The sequence below is a fragment of the Mytilus californianus genome, unplaced genomic scaffold, assembly GCF_021869535.1.
Source record: "Mytilus californianus isolate M0D057914Y unplaced genomic scaffold, xbMytCali1.0.p SCAF_7, whole genome shotgun sequence".
Classification (NCBI taxonomy): domain Eukaryota; kingdom Metazoa; phylum Mollusca; class Bivalvia; order Mytilida; family Mytilidae; genus Mytilus; species Mytilus californianus.
This window is the reverse complement of record NW_026262723.1, coordinates 37382492-37399339: the sequence shown is the minus strand read 5'-3', so window position 1 is coordinate 37399339 and position 16848 is coordinate 37382492. Positions and strand designations below refer to the sequence as shown.

Sequence of the window (16848 nt, the reverse complement as noted above, 5' to 3'; positions counted from 1 at the left end):
TAGCTTGTAACTGTCGATGCTTTCTTCATTAATTTTACTTTAATAAATTTCTATACCTATTACGTAAATGATGTCCTCAGTGAATTAGCTGTTGTCACACAACAGGAGCGCGATCAATGCACTATTGACTGATCTGATCGAACATTTTTTTTCTCTCTTTAGAAGTTGATTGCAAGTTTTGTGCATCATAATTGTTATGGAAACCATCCCTGTTGACATGACAACCAAGATTGGGAAAAGAAATAAATCAAGGTTATTTATCGTAAATCTATGTTTATTCTGAACCAAAAAAAGATAAGAACAATTCAAAATTAACTCCATGCAAGTGTACAAAAATACATTCAAAGGGTTAAATGAATTCATTTTAGAAAGGATATTTATTTTTAAAAATCAACTACTGGGTAGTTTTCATCTACATAAATAATGAGCTAAAATTATATCTAAGGAAAATTTATTCTAAATCTCAAGGGAAATAACTCACTCAAAAACTAATAATAAAATAATCAATAACAAGGGGAGGTAACTAGTAAACTACATTTAATTCTAAAAATACTGTGAAAATTTAAGTGTAAGCTGAGACTACTATAATTTATGTTTCATAGTAGTCTCAGGTGAAAATGAATTCATTTTAAGTGTTAATGGAATAAAACAAAACAGATCTACTTGTGAGAACATGCAAGAGAGTAATGGTGGTCCATGCCAACAGAAAAGTTTCCAAGTGTCATGCCGTGAAAAAATAAAACAGCAGAAAACTAAGAATACAAACTGTTAAAATTTGTTCTTACGTACTTGTTTATGATATAGTCTGCCACACTATTATTCAAAATGGCATGAAAAAATAAAGAAAGAACAACGCATCAGTTACAAACCTATTTTAGTTATATTAAGGACAAATCAGAAAATCCTGCAATTGAGTGTCTTTGTTAGACACTTGGTTGAATGACATCAGTGAATCAGTGTCATGTTTTTGCTTGAAATATCAACAAAGTCATTAAATGTAATGTTTTTGACAAGATGCATCAACAGACCTGTCAATAAATGTAATGTTTTGACATGATGCATTAAAGGACCTGTCATTAAATGTAATGTTTTGACATGATGCATTAAAGGACCTGTCATTAAATGTGATGTTTTGACCAGATGCATTAACAGACCTGTCATTAAATGGAATGTTTTGACATAATGCATCAACAGACCTGTCATTAAATGTAATGTTTTTACATGATGCACTAAAGGACCTGTCATTAAATGTGATGTTTTGACATAATGCATCAAAGCAGCTGTCATTTAATGTAATGTTTTGAGTCATAAGACATAATGCAACAAAGAACTTACCATTAAATGTAATGTTTTGACATGATGCAACAAAGGACCTGTCATTTAATGTAAAGTTTTGACATAATTCAACAAAGGACCTGTCATTAAATGTAATGTTTTGACATGATCCATCAAAGGAACCTATCAAGTTTCATGTAATAAGCAAAGCACAGAAAATTGACTTCTTCAACCCCACATTATATTGAAGGAGAATTCAGTAATGTTTGATCTTTAACATAGAGTATAAAGTTGCAGGATTTTCCAATTTGCTTCTATTTGAAACAAGCTGCAACAATGCTTGGACCAAGAGTTGCATAACACAAGTCCTGCACTTAAATGACACAAGCCTGTACTCAGAGCTGTGACATGTCAATTTAGATTGCTGTTAAGGTGTTAATATTAATATTAAATCATGCATTTTGAAAAGTCTGTCAATAAAACTATTAGCTTGTAACAAATGCATTTAATAAAAGAAAAACAATCAGTTAACAGTGAATATATTTTCCAGGAACAAGAAACGTAATTGATTACTGGCGTGTTTACAACTTCTTGGTTCAATCACCGTAACAACACATCCCCTTAAGGATTCAAGATATTTATAACTGTAAAACTTTAATAATACATAAATTCTAACAGAATAAATAGGTTACTCTGAATGGTTATTTGTTTCACCTGTAAAACTATTAGGACAGGGAAGGCACAAAGGCATACATTTCTAACTTGTATGGTTTGTTACCATTGAAAATGACAGGACATAACCCTTTCTTTTAAAATGAAAGCTACTTTGTACATCACTGCTATTTTTTTTATCAAACCAATATTTTCTTTTTTCATGATACTGAAAAAGGGAAATAACTCTTTCTAATTGATGTGGTTTATTTAGAAATTTGAGAGAGAAAAAAAATGACATACACTCAATCCTGTAAGGAACTGAAATGTGTTTGTGTTAAAGAAAAATACTTATTCATAACATAAAATAATTCAGAGAAACAACACCAAAGTTGGATGAGTACTGGTAATTACCGTTTTTCTTAAAATGTTTATTTTTTTGGTTTTACAGGTGACACAAGCAACACAATATGATTCTAAACAGTAAAACTGGTTCTAATATATAACTATATATATATATAAATATGTATATTATGATCTAGAAAAATAAATCCTAAAAAACACTATATAAACCTTTCTAATTGTCATTCAGTATCTGTAAGCTGTTTAAATTACTATGCAGAGAAATTGACATGAAATGTACATTTAAACACTGAATATATACATGAAATTAACATTAGCAAAACCAATTCTCTAATTCATAGACTAATCTATTACTCTCTTTGATGTAGGTTTTAAAATGTCTTTTCTTACAAGCATAAGAAATTTACATTCCATCATTATATGAATACAAGTAGAACTTTTTAATGCACTTATATGGAATATGCCAACTGTTTTCCATTTGTTTGATGTATTTGAGCTTTTGATTTAAATTGCCATTTGATAAAGGATTTTCCGTTTTGAATTTTAAATGGAGTTCGGTATTTTTGTTATTTTACTTTTTAGTTGAGTTGAACCATTAAAGCGTTTTATTTCACCCAGTCCAACTGTACCATGATGGCACTCAATTTTAATGCCTCCTGTACAAACCCACCATTTAAAAACTTAATTGAATGCACCCTTATGTAAGCTGTACCATAAAGCACTTCCAATGATAATTTTATTCATGACTTTTGAAATTTGATTAAACAAAAATTTAATATACTTGCTAACAATGTAGCTCATTGCATATGAACAGAAAACCTTCAAGTTCTAAAATTTTGAAGTTTTCCTTTTTGTAAAAATTATTTCAACATGTTTAATGTTGAATACATCAACCAAAAACTGGCTGAATGTGATGAATATAGCCCATATAATCTTTTACCAGGTGAGCAAATAAATTAGCATACATAAATATCCTTCTGGGAGAAGCATGTTTGCACCTCCTGACATTATTCATTAATCTATTCACGTTACTCTTTCTCAATTACATTTATTACCAAAACACAATAACGATCACTCTAAATGCAAACAAGAAACAACTTTCGAACAGTTTACATGCAAATTCTGTCAAACAGAATCAAATGCTGTAGGAGTATACCGATGTCAATGACATATCACAGGAAATGCACTTATTAGGTTAATTAACAATCAGGATGTTTGGTAGACACCAGTGGTACCGTTATACTGATGCCATTGTTGTCACATGATTCCTGATAACGAGGGTTAAAACCTTACCACTTGTTCACCTTAGGTCTAATACGGTCAAGTATAGATTTAAAAATATCTTGTGAAAAAAATACCTAATAAAGCTCTAATTACGTGGCATTTTCTGTCTTATCTGCGTAAAATTCTCTCTTCAAGTTATTAAAAAGAAATTATTTTCTTAGCGCATATCAATAAATGTGTTACTTTTATGATGGAAATACTTCAATGTTATATACATATTTCTTTTGGAAAAATTCCAGTACTCAAACTTTTAAGTTTTCCTTCATAAAAAATAAATAAACAATTCTGAAATTGTTTAGTGATGGACGGATGGCTATTGTCTTAAACATACTTATCTTTCTACAGATGACTTGTTTTTGGGTTGCTAATTGATTTTCCCTAAAGGTTATTTTTTACATTTCGATTCCAAAATTTCAAATAGACTTTATAGTTTATATCCTCTTTTTACTCTCTTTTTCCATCAGTACTTTTCTTAAAGAATTGAACTATGCCCTATGGTCCTAAAGATCAGGGTTTTTTTTTTTTCACTTTAGAAAACTATTTAACAATATATAATTTATTTTCTACTCTAGTCTCTTCCTAACATCTTATTATACTCTTTTAAATGAAATTCCTTATTTTTTGTCTGTATAAAATCCAATTTAAAACTTATCCAACTATTTCAAATAAAGACAATTTTTCCAATTTCTGAATGACAATGTGAGATTTCAACTAAGCATATTCCTGTGGAATTCCTATGGAATTCCATTGAATCCATGCTATTATAGTTACTGTCATCTGAATGGATTATGCAAGGAATTAGTGTAAAACCATGTCTTGGTCATTTATATACAACGTAGGAGTGGGCGATACTTCTAAGTTCAATTTAATCGGGACAACCTGAAAATCACTGTTGTATTTGTCGCTTCAGCAAAAATTAGCAGAAGTCTGCAATAAACGAGAAAAGTCAGATAATGGCATGGTATTTACTTCAGCTGTAGATCAGACGAATTGTATGAGACGCTATCATGCAGAAACTAATTGTGAAAAAATAATGTGGTTATGTCCCCATCAATATGGAAATATCTAAAATTAACTCCCCTTTCCCCATCAGCAGATGACAATTTCATGTTGTTTGGTCTAGAGACATAAAAAGAAATGGGTTTTTTATATGCTAAAGTTAAGCATGTATATTAATTCAAGTTAGAAATAAATTTCATAATCTGACAACATGCACTTTGGAGCATGCAGTTACAATTTTATGGTCTACATTTTAGGATGAAATATTTCTAGAAAATGTTCTGTTTAAAACAAATAAACAAGATTTCAATTGGTGGTTAACTTCTTCTAAACAGTATATATTATAAAATCTCCACTAACTACAAAATGCGGCTGACTTTCTGGTGAAGGTTTATGTTTCCCAATCTTCAGTTTCCAGTGATGTCAGTTTTGCATGTCTTTCCATCTATTTTCATTTGGCCATGTTGTTGTCTGTCAGCCCTTGGTATATTTTTTAATCCTTTTTTGTATTACATGAAATTATTAGTTGATGTTATATCTAGTTCATAATGATGCTAAAGGTCAAATGTAATATCCTAATTGTTTCATAACAACATTCAATTTCATGAATTCTGTACATATGTGGACAGTATACTACAATCTATTTATCAAATACTGTATCCAAAGTTTGCCAAAAAGAAATAAAGGAAACACAGTACTTCTGCACTTTCATCATAGTATTTAAGTGATCATGTGGACTATTATGGCAATGGATGCTTTGAAAAAATAAAACAATTTTTATCCCATTTTTTTTTTACAAATACAGAAAACCTATGCAGCAACTCCTTCAAATTGATGAAAATATTTTCAGTCATAAAGATAGGTGACTGCTATAAAAATGTTTCCATTTCCACCCTCTCCCGTATCTTCCTTTCTAGGATCCAGCTAGAAGTTGCTATTTAAGTTTATCAGAATACATACTGATGAGCGGATGGTTTATGGTGATTGCATGTCATAGTTAAGCTTTTAAATAGTGTTTGCTTTAAGTCTGCAGGAAGGAAATTCTTTAGAGATCAATGCTTTTTATACGAGTTATGTAATGACAAAGTTTTAAGATTAATTTTTATTGCATTACAGGGAAAACTGCTGAAAAGAATATTTTTCGTATAAATCTAAACCTATAGCTATGCATACTGACACTTTATAATCTTTTAGGCTTTTGTATATTTCAGGATTTTGCAATAACAACAGATAATGGATGACTATTCCAATTTTTTCAACAATTAGAAAAGATTCTTAATGCAATTGCACATTTCTTTGTAACATGAATATTGCATCTGAAAGTCACAACGTCTGCTGTATTTCATTAGGATTTTTATGAACAGCATTAATTTCCCTTGCCATGAATATTTTCTTTGGCAATTTTCACTTGCTTGCATTTTTAGACAGTTCAATCAACTAAATGTTCATGATATAAAAAGAAACATGACAGAAAAAAATTATGTAATATTGATAATATTGGACATTATATCTTAGATTCTTTGGTAAATGATCGTTTTTATCAGAAAATAGCAATATTTTTTTTTGGCATGATAATCTCTGACTGATCATTGGTTTTTTGCCTTCCTGCCAATTCCGATTGATGTCGATTAAATTAAGAACTTGTTATACTTAAAATAACTCAATTTGTTACTGAAAGAAAAGTAGAAATTCAACTGTTGTAAAGGTTTTCCATAAGAATAATGATGATATCATAGTGACATTTAATAAACTAGATTTGCATTTGGTTGGCATGGGCATGATAGGATAGGCACAATTCTATGAATCAATTTTAGATTTAATCAATCTCTTTGAAATAAGAAAAAAAAAAACTTATCTTAAGACAATTATTAATTGACTTCAATCAAGATTAAAGCATTTTTACTAATTAAACTAATAATAAATGTCTATTCTTCACCAAAATATCCCCAGCTTTGTATTAAAACAAATCATCAAAGAATATATCAGGCTAATAATTTTGTACGCCTGATGAGCATTTCGTCTACAAAAGATTTGTCAGTAACTCTCAAATCAAAAAAGTTAAAGGCTGGAATAAAGTATGAGTTAAAAGCTAGCTCATACAGATTTAGCTATAGAAGATGTTCTATCATAGCAAAATACAGTTTCAGCAGCATATATAGATATAAGAAGATGTGGTATGAGTGCCAATGAGACAACTCTCCATCAAAGTCACAATTTATAAAAGTAAACCATTATAGGTCAAAGTATGGTCTTCAACACGGAGCCTTGGCTCACACCACACAGCAAGCTATAAAGGGCCCCAAAAATTACTAGTATAAAACTATTCAAACGGGAAAACCAACAGTCTAATCTATACAAAAAACGAGAAACGAGAAACACTTATGAACCACATCAACAAACGACAACTACTGAACATCAGATTCCTGACTTAGGACAGGTGCAAACAATTGCAGCGGGTTTAAACGTTTTAATGGTACCAAACCTTCACCCTTATCTGAAACAATAGTGTAACATCGCAACATAGAAAGATATGCTTATTTTTACTTAAAATATCAAAATAAACATACCACAAATGTATAAACATTTTCAAATCTTATTTGAATTGTTTTTTTTTAAATATAAAAAAGTCTGCAGAGTAAAACAGGGCCATAGTGAACTAAGCAGTGTGGTCTTGCCTCACTATGGATTTGATTTGTACTCTTTAAAACTGGTATATGCTGCTCCTCTCTCATGAACACTGCATTCAAGAGAAAAGACCGATTGTCTCAGAATGAGAATAACATGTTCAGATAGCAAGATTGTCAAATGTTTTCCTGGGGTCTGTTGTCATTTTGGCTACGGCTTGACAAATCTGAATCAGATTGTCAGTCAAGTACAAAGCAGGTTTACAAGCCATATTACATGTACATGTTTTCATCCTGAATATGCAAATGCATGTAATATTTGTCACTTGACATAATGCACCAACCAAACAATATATCTTTTGCGGAAGATTTCTTGACATAAACAAATACCTGTATATAAAAGTTTCAGTTGTTCTAGGACAGTGCATATAATTAATAAAAAGACCTAAACTTGTTGAAAAAAAAATCTCCAAACATTACATTTTCTGTTCAAAGTCTGTGAGTGAGTGAGTGAGTCTCCATACTTAAACAGATCCAAGCTTGATAAAGTACATTTCAATTTATATAACTTTCAGTTATTCTTGGACAGTTTTTAAGATGACTTTAGATTGCTAAAGAATATCTCATTAATAATATTAGAAAAAAGAATTTATCACAAAACCTTTCCAGATTAATTTCAAATTAAGATTTCAAAAAAGATAGGTACTCTTCTAGGTTTTAGGTATATATATAACTGTCTTTAAAAAAGCTGAGATGCATATTTTTATTACATGTTTTTATTCACTGGTCTAAATAAATGGAGAGGATTATTTCTTGCTTCAATCAAAACAAATTTGTTTTTTAAAACAAAAAAAATTACTATTTTGAAATTTCATAATCAAATCTCAAAATTTGTTGAAGATAAGTTTTCTTATTAATCACATTTAAAGTTCTTTGTAAATTTTTTCAGTGGAAGAAAAATAACAAGTAAATCAGTTTGCTACTATCCTGTAAATAAAAAGAGATGTGAGGAATATGTGATTAATGTCTGCCGAATTAATCTTCCTAGAAGCAAGGAACAGATTTAACAATTTATATTAAGTCTGATTACTTTGATAGTAAATGATCTGACATCTTTGCCAAGAAAACAGACATATGTTTATTTTTGAATTATTCCAAATTACATGTCAGATGATTGTTCACATACTTAATTTTGCAAATATAAACATCAGTTGAAAATAATATAAATGGTAACTAAAAATAGTGGAAGCGTATTCTTATTGAACTTAAGATACTAATGAACTCAAAAATGCTGTTGAAATAATGTAGCGCTAATTTGATAGACTCACATTTTTTCTAAGACAAAATATATGAAACAATTTCCTTGACAGACTATAATAATCGACCTAAATCTTGACCTCAATAGACATAAACAATCTGCAGCATCAAGGAAGATCTTGGCAAGTTTTTATATTTGAATGTTAACATGCAAGAAATTCTTGCATCAAAACATAAATGGGACCATGAACTTAAATCATAGATGAAAGAACTTCAAACAAATTTTACAAAAAATATTTGCAAAAAAGAAAACATTCTGATAATTTTTTGCTTGATTAAGTGTGAAATAAGCAGTAAAAAACTTTGTTTATTTTAATTTTGTTATAGATAACTGATAATGAATGATGTGCAAACCTCTGAAATTAACACTTCAATGTATCTTGTAGCTGGTAAGATGAATTTAAAGTATGCAGTTGATCAAAGTATGCTATGCCATTAAAAAAAATATTTGTCTGTTTGATTTGCGGATCATTGACCTTGTGCTTAATCAAAAATAAATATTTTAAAGAACAAAAAAGAGTAATTTCATGAAGAGTTAGGATTGGCCCTAAGATTTTTCAATTTTTTTATTTTTTTTAAATCTGGCCAAAATACTACAAATTTTACATGGAAATAGTTGTGATATAACTGTTAATCCAAAATAACTTCTTTTTGGCATATTACATATTGGTTATGACGATTGACTATGTAAGGTCTAGTGTCAAATGTAACATGCATATCGGGAAGATAACATGTATATGTGTTATGAATATGAATCCAGCTTTGTACTCAACCGACACACTGCAGGAATTATTAAGACATGGACACAGAGGCAGATTTAGGGGGCCTGCCCCCTCCTTTTGTGGGAAAAACTTGGTTGATTATTTAGGGAATCACTGAAGCATGACAGGTGCGGGCCCCCTCTTTAGCAGTCAGTGGGCCCCCTTTATGAAATTTTCTGGATCTGCCACTGGGACATTATTCTGACTATGAGCTGACCAAATTTTGCTCTTATTCCTAATTTCTGTGTGCTTAGTAAAGAGGTAGCATTGATGCTAATTCTATGTCTTTGGTCCAGGAATCATAACCCTAACCTCCAGCACATGAGGCCAGCATACTACCATGACATTAACTAAGTAGTTGATTAGATTGTACATCTTTTAAAACAGGGTAACAACATTAGTTTAAGTCTCGGGCACATTTAACACACTATTTACACTCATTGTACCCATCAACATACTATTCTAAAGTGTTTTGAGGACAGTTACACTAGACAACTTTTCTGTATAAATTTGCTTACATCAAATCTCACCTTCCAAAGCCAACAGCTAAATATGCTTATATAATGTATTATACTTCAAGACAGAAACCTTTCTAATGAACTGGAATAAAACTTAAGGATGTTCGCTACTGACTGTTTCAAAATAACAAGCTTTTTAAAAGACTGTTATAAATTGATAGTATTTGAATAAAGGAACTAAAAAAGCAGAAAAAAATGAATGGTCTGTGTGCTTGTTTTCGAGATACTGTGGATTCATTATTATTCGTTGGATACCAATTTTTGTGGGTTTCGTGGGTACAGGTGAACCATGAATTCAAATGTTCAGCGAATTACAAATTTTCTATTGGATTTCTATTCAGAGATTGGCAAAACCACGAAATCAAATATCCATGAAAAGGCAAAATTTCCTTAATTCACGAAAATTGATATCCACGAAAATAAATGAATCCACAGTATAAGCCATTGAAAATTTGGCAGGAAATGATTCTCTCTAGATTTTTCATACATTTAACATTGCACCTTTAATCTTTCAAAAACAATAAAAAAAATAGCAAGGATTTTATAAGATTTTCAAATAAGGCTTTTTAAACCATATGTAATAAAATTATGAAAAGAAAAGTAGGGGTTAGCGGGCAAAAGTTTTAATGGCACTACATGGATAAAACCAGAGGATTCCGAATATCTGGCAAAAAATCAAAAACAAGAGGAACGAACATCCTTAAATCAAAAGAAGTATCTAATTATTCTTTTCGAAAAAACAATTTCATCTTATGTACCTAAAATGTACTTAATAAAAAAAAAAATAGTAACATTTTTTAGTAGAATTAAATATATATAAAAAAAAAGCTCTCTAAGCATCCTGTTTTAGTGCTGAGGTAAAAAGCCAATCATGTTGCTTTAAAATTACATCTCAGACATTAATAATCCTAAAAACGGAAGTTTTAAGCTTTAAGTATGAAAATCGTGACTTATTAATTTGATTTCATTTCTCCTGTTGCTAAGGTGATAATGTATATTTCAGGTGAAATGAAAATGTCACATTTGTTTCAATGACAAACTGTATAGGTTGATTTTCCTTCAAGTCATCGGATAAAAAAAAATTCCTGAAAATCAATTCCGTGACTGTTATATTGGGAAATCCTCAGAGAAAACCTTATCTGATAATATTTGTTCAATTAAAGTCATTTCAACCCCGGCAAGAAAATATTTACAAAGAGACGAAACTAAATGAAAGTAGTCTGTTACAATCTTTCACTGGTAAATTGGAAAATCCAAGTTTTGTGACATAGATACGTGACAAACCATTTATTGACATTGTATTTGATTCACAAACTCTAAGACTAGTTTTTTATGACAACATTGTTCAATCTATTTACATTTGTCTCTATTTTAAACTAGTAAACCTAGCTATTATTACATCCATAACAAAATTAAGAAGAGAAAAGCTGTAATCATTAGAACTAGATATTATAAAGGGGATCTAAAAACCTGAATGGCAGGTGCACTATGGCATAATAATTTAATTATATAGAATATCATCATACAAATATATCATAAGGAAGGACCAGAATAAGGTCAACACTACTAAGAGGTTGGATTTATCATATTTATTGATTGTCCTGTTTTGGTGCCAAGGGCACCTTCAGGATGGAGTTTTATTGCTATAAAAAATTCCGATTTAACAATATAAAAAAATTATGGGGTCAAGGCACTTTAGTACAGAAAGGGTGAAGTGAAGAAAAAGAAATGTGGGGCAGATGTACATAAGGTAGGACTCCCCAGACAAATTAGATAATTACCTTTTATGAAAGGAAGTGTTTTTATTGCTGTCTTTCATCTTGATCATAACAAGATTGTTCATAACATTTTAAAAATCAAAACATTATTAACAGTCTGAAATGGCAGCAAAAATGACTGAGATTTTACTGATAGACCATTGAACAAATTTCATGATCAAGTTCACTTCAAAAGTGTTATTTCCAATTTTAACTCAAAACATGACAGCTTTTCTATTTTGTTTGTTTACAATCTGTTCATTGTGATAAAAAGTAATCTTTCTTTCTATTCTTAGGCCTATTTTTAAAAAAATCGGTAAATCCTATTACCTGTTAAGTATAAAAATCTTAACCATCAGTAGTGCAAAACAGGTAAAGATCGTGATTGTGTAATTATTGTATCAGGTCTATCATAATATGATTACAATGACATATTCATAAAAAAACATTACAATATCTATAACTAAAGACAGCCATTGACAAAGTTACTGCACTTGGAAGAGGCATGGATATGTCTGGCAGAATTAAACTAAATTTTTGAAATCCCAACCCATTTCATTTGGAGTTTCTAATTGATAACATTACTATTAGGATTCATCTGAAAACTAGTTTTCTTGCTATTCTATTTACATTCATTGTTACAGAAGCTTTTTGAAAAGCTAGCTGTTTGAAATCAAAGTTGCTCAAGTGAAACAGATTTACCTCAATACTAACTGCAGGGTTTGACACTCACTAAATAAGTAAACTTACTGAGCAATTTTTTTCTTCATTTTTTTAATTTCATTTTATAAATGTTTTAGTAGCTTTTGTAACAATCAAATTTGAATTGACTATTTGCAAGAACACTGATGAGGCTCCATTAAGGTACCCCTCTTAGGTCACAAGGTCATTTCAAAAATTGTTTGAAGTCACCATGTCACTTTTAAGCAAATCTGACAGGTTTATGTTTAACAATAAACCTGTGTTAAAGGTCACAGGTCCTTTAAAATGAGACATCAGAACAGTCAGGTTGTAAGGTCACTCACCAAACCCTCAAGGTCACAGGTTGGATTTGACCATGTTTTCACACTGATTAAAAAAAAAGGACTAATAGTAAAAATTTTGGCTGTTAGTTTGTTTTTAAAACAGGTTTAAATAAGTCCCCTCCAAATTGACAGAATTTTCCCAAAATCTGACAAGCTTGAAGAGTTAACTACACAAAAATTAAGCTTACTACATTAACTCTTCACTAATTTAGCTGATGCTTAATGAAAATTGCAGGTTTGGGCCTACAAACGGATCTGAATTTGAACCAAATTATTATCTTCCTTCATCTGGTCATTAGGCAGAACCTACTACAGTTAGATACCAACAATTATGCATAGGTAGGCAATTTCTGTCTCTCTTTATTAATGAGTTCATTAATTTGATCTCAATTTTAACAGTGCTTACATTAATTTTGCTTCAGATAGCTTATGATCATCACAAATATTGTGAACATTCATCAAATATGCAACTACCATATTTTAAATTTGGCCTTAGCAGATTTTGCTGCTTATGTCAACGCATATTTCTTCCACCTAACAAATGTTCCCAAGAAACTTTGCTATAAACAATGCAATAATTTCTGTCCCTGTTTCAAAAAATATTCTATACCCTTTATTCTGTTATGAACAAATATTGTAATTTTTGTTTTTAGTGGAAATAATATTCAAGAATATATTTCTCCCATTTGGAACCAATATTATCAAGGAACTCCTATTTCATGATGCTTCAAGCATTAACCTATCATTGCTTTCCACAACATTCCAAATATATCAATGGCTTGTGAAGCACTTAAAACTTGAATGATAAATAAGAAACAGGAAAAATTAACTGCTTGAATTCCTTTAAAAGTACTTTTTCTGCAAGACATGCATCTTCCATATTTTACAAAGCTATCAGAAAAATTTCAAGGTTGGGTGATATTGAATCCTTACTTAATGGATAGTCACATACTTCTTCATTTCTGTGAATGGTTACAGGAAATTACATGACTTTGAAATAATACGTATTGTAAAGACTAAACGGCCAAATAAAAGTTAAATTACGGTGATTACGTTGTCCACTTAACTCTATGTTTTAAAGTGCATTCTATATCTATTGCAACTTCAATTCCATTAATTGTAAAAATGTAGATGCCATTCTGTTGAGAGATCCTGTTGAGTTTTAATCATTTTAAAGTGAGCTAAAACTGTATTTTAATAGATGAATTTGATTTTTTTTAAACTATATTCTAACAGTAATTGAAGTAAGTATTCTAAAATATATGTGATACCCAAAAGCTTTTCTTTTTAAAAGCAGAAGGGCAAGGGTAAGGGTTAGTGATAAAAGAAAAATTAATATTGGTTTTTTTTCTATGGTATTATGCTTAAGATATCCAGTCTATTTTTGAAATGTGTCCTTTTAAAAAGGTTAAGGGTCAAAACAAAATCATGAAGGATTCGAAGGTAAAAGGAAATACTGATATGTAAAAAAAAAGAAAGTAAAACTAGATGTAACAGAATAAAAACACCTTTTAAAAAAAATCTTACAGTAAAATGAATCTAAACCTCTACGGTGCTTTTTTCAATAAAATTGAGAATGGAAATGGGGAATGTGCCAAAGAGACAACAACCCGACCATAGAGCAGACAACAGCCGAAGGCCACCCATGGGTCTTCAAGTTTGCATAAAAAATTAAGTCAGCACAAAAACCTAGTGATGGTTACATGCAACTGGAATGCCCATACATGACAGTTCTTTTTTCTATAGGGTTAGGGTTACTGTACAGAATGGATTTTCCTTATTGTTGAAGGCAGGCATTTGTTTACATCCATGCCCTTTGGACTTATGGCAAATAGTTGTCTCATTGTCAAGCATTATTACCAAATTCCTTATTTTTTGGTGAAATATAAAAGCAACAAATATAAAGCATATTATGATTTATGATTTAATTGTAGCATTCCATGGGAAATGCAAATAATTGATGTGTTTACTAAATGTCCAGTGGCAAATATTTCATAACTGATTCAGGGTGAGGATGCAATTTAAAATATGCTAAATTGTTTATCCTTAGGGGAGTAAGGTAACTTTGTGGTTTAGGTTAGGGATGCCAAGGGAACCAATTATAAGCATTTGTTTGTTATGTTTGTTTTTGAAATCATACATTTTAGTGAAACAAAACATGTCTTCCAACACCATCCCTAACATTTATCATTGACTAATAATTGCTTGGCTTTGTAACCCTTGGATAACAAAGATGTCATTGACACTGTTCAAAGAGAATTTATAAACCAATAAACTGTCACCCTATTTTCACTGAGGTGAGGTACTTAATAACGTTTTCCTGCTTTAACTGACAAAAGTCAATAATAAAAAGAAAGGTTTCTTACACCAAACATCTTAAAGTAAAGTAATCTACCAGACGAAATAATTCAAGAACTTGACAATACTGACTCTGTAGAGAATATATTCATAATGTATTTCCAATCTGTTCACATTTAACAATAAACTCTAACAATCATGGCTGTAAAATAAGTGTCTGCTTTTGCACCATGGTAAATTATCGCAGCAAAATCAATTGCCTAAGTCTGAGACAATGCTATTCAAAACACAAAACTGCATGACAAATCGACTCTTTCATCACAAATTACATCTTTATGGTCCAATATTTCATTCAGAAAATTACACTAATTACTGAACATAAAGAATCGTTTTTTGGGATATCAATACCGCAAAGAAGCAGCAAAAATAGAGAAAGGCGATATGACAAAACAGCCTTAATGAAGTAAATGCAGACATTCATGATGATCTTCAGATTTTTTCTTCTCTTTGAATCAATAAATTATTAATGTTTTATGCCATAAGTGTACAGTGTATAATATGGTTTCCGTCAATGTAATATGCGTCAATGTAATATGCGTTATCTAAACCAATTCAATTAATTTCCATAACTTGAAAGTGTATGTTTATATGACATTTTGCTTAATGGAAAGTTAATTATTTGAGTTGTTTTTGGTAATGTACATTTGATTTTATCATCAATTGTGAGCTCTCAAGATTCACAGTTATAAGTTCATTACCCACCATCATCCATTTCATATTTCCCTCTTGCAGCATATATTTATATATACTGCATATTACCAACTAAAGAGAAAAAAGGCAGCAATGAAAAAAATACAAAAGACTATTGTTCATATACTTTATGCATCCAATATCATAGAATCTTTCTGAAAATTTTCAGAATTTTCAGAATTTTCAGAATCAAACATACTTGAATTTCAAGTAACAATTTAACTTTTCAAAATATAATACATTTTGAGAAGTATTTCCAAAAGTGTACACCAAAATGTTGTGATTGGTTAACGATATACTAAACAAACTGATATCTAACCAATGGTGTACATTTGTAACAGTATTTTATTTTGGTGTACAACCAATTAAATTACCCACAATTCTTTAGATTCTGAAACAGGATATTGCATAAAAACCATCTAATCAACAATAAAGAGTATTATCATCTTCCACAGATCCTTTGAAATTTGCAACGGAAAAATAAGTGAATTATCTCCCCTTTAAAACTGCATAGAAAAAATAATTTAATTATCAAAGACAGTTTTATTTTCCTTTATAAGCAAGATACCTATAAACTAGTAATGTAATATGGAAAATATATAAAAGTACTAAAAGCACTGTATGTCAACTTACCCAGCTATCACTATGAAGCAATCCAGTTTATTCCAAGAATCATCCAAATATGTTGTTTTTCCATAAATTCCCATGCCAATCATCTTGATAATCATTTCAACAGCAAAGAAAGCAAAAATGAAATGGTCAAAATTAGCCAGAACATGACATCGTATGGTTGAGCAGACTTTGTCTTCACAAGGCTGGTACATCCCAAGGGTGATACAGTTGAGTAGAATCACAGCCATACTCACTCTTTCAAACCATGTGGGGAACAGTTAAGGAAAATATTGTTAAAATGTATGCACATAATATAAATCATAAAGTATAAACATTGCCTGCAAAATCATAATTCAACTTAATAAGTATCTAGTGTTAACAAGTAAATAACTATTCAAAATAAGCATTTAAAACCTAAGTTCTTGCCACTTTTGAAAGGTTAATTTCTGTGAACCAACTTAATCACTTTTGTGCATACTTTATTTCGCCTTATGTTCTTTCTAGCCAACTTCACTGGGATTTATTTTCCAGATCTTCTCATTTTCTTGATATATTTATACATGTATAAGGAAAGATCTAAAGTTTCACTTGTGTTATTTTTAAACTTGCATAGT

The 16848-nt window shown here is 30.3% G+C and overlaps 1 protein-coding gene across 1 annotated transcript in view; it reads right to left on the bottom strand.

The window, feature by feature from the left end:
* LOC127710203 (voltage-dependent T-type calcium channel subunit alpha-1H-like) overlaps positions 1-16494 on the bottom strand; it is a 99128-nt gene extending 82634 nt beyond the window's left edge. The window contains exon 1 of the mRNA XM_052215961.1: positions 16256-16494. Within this exon, the coding sequence (XP_052071921.1) occupies positions 16256-16482 (227 nt within the window). The 5' untranslated portion in view covers positions 16483-16494. The remainder of the gene's footprint in view (positions 1-16255) is intronic.
* Between the last annotated feature and the right edge of the window lie 354 nt (positions 16495-16848).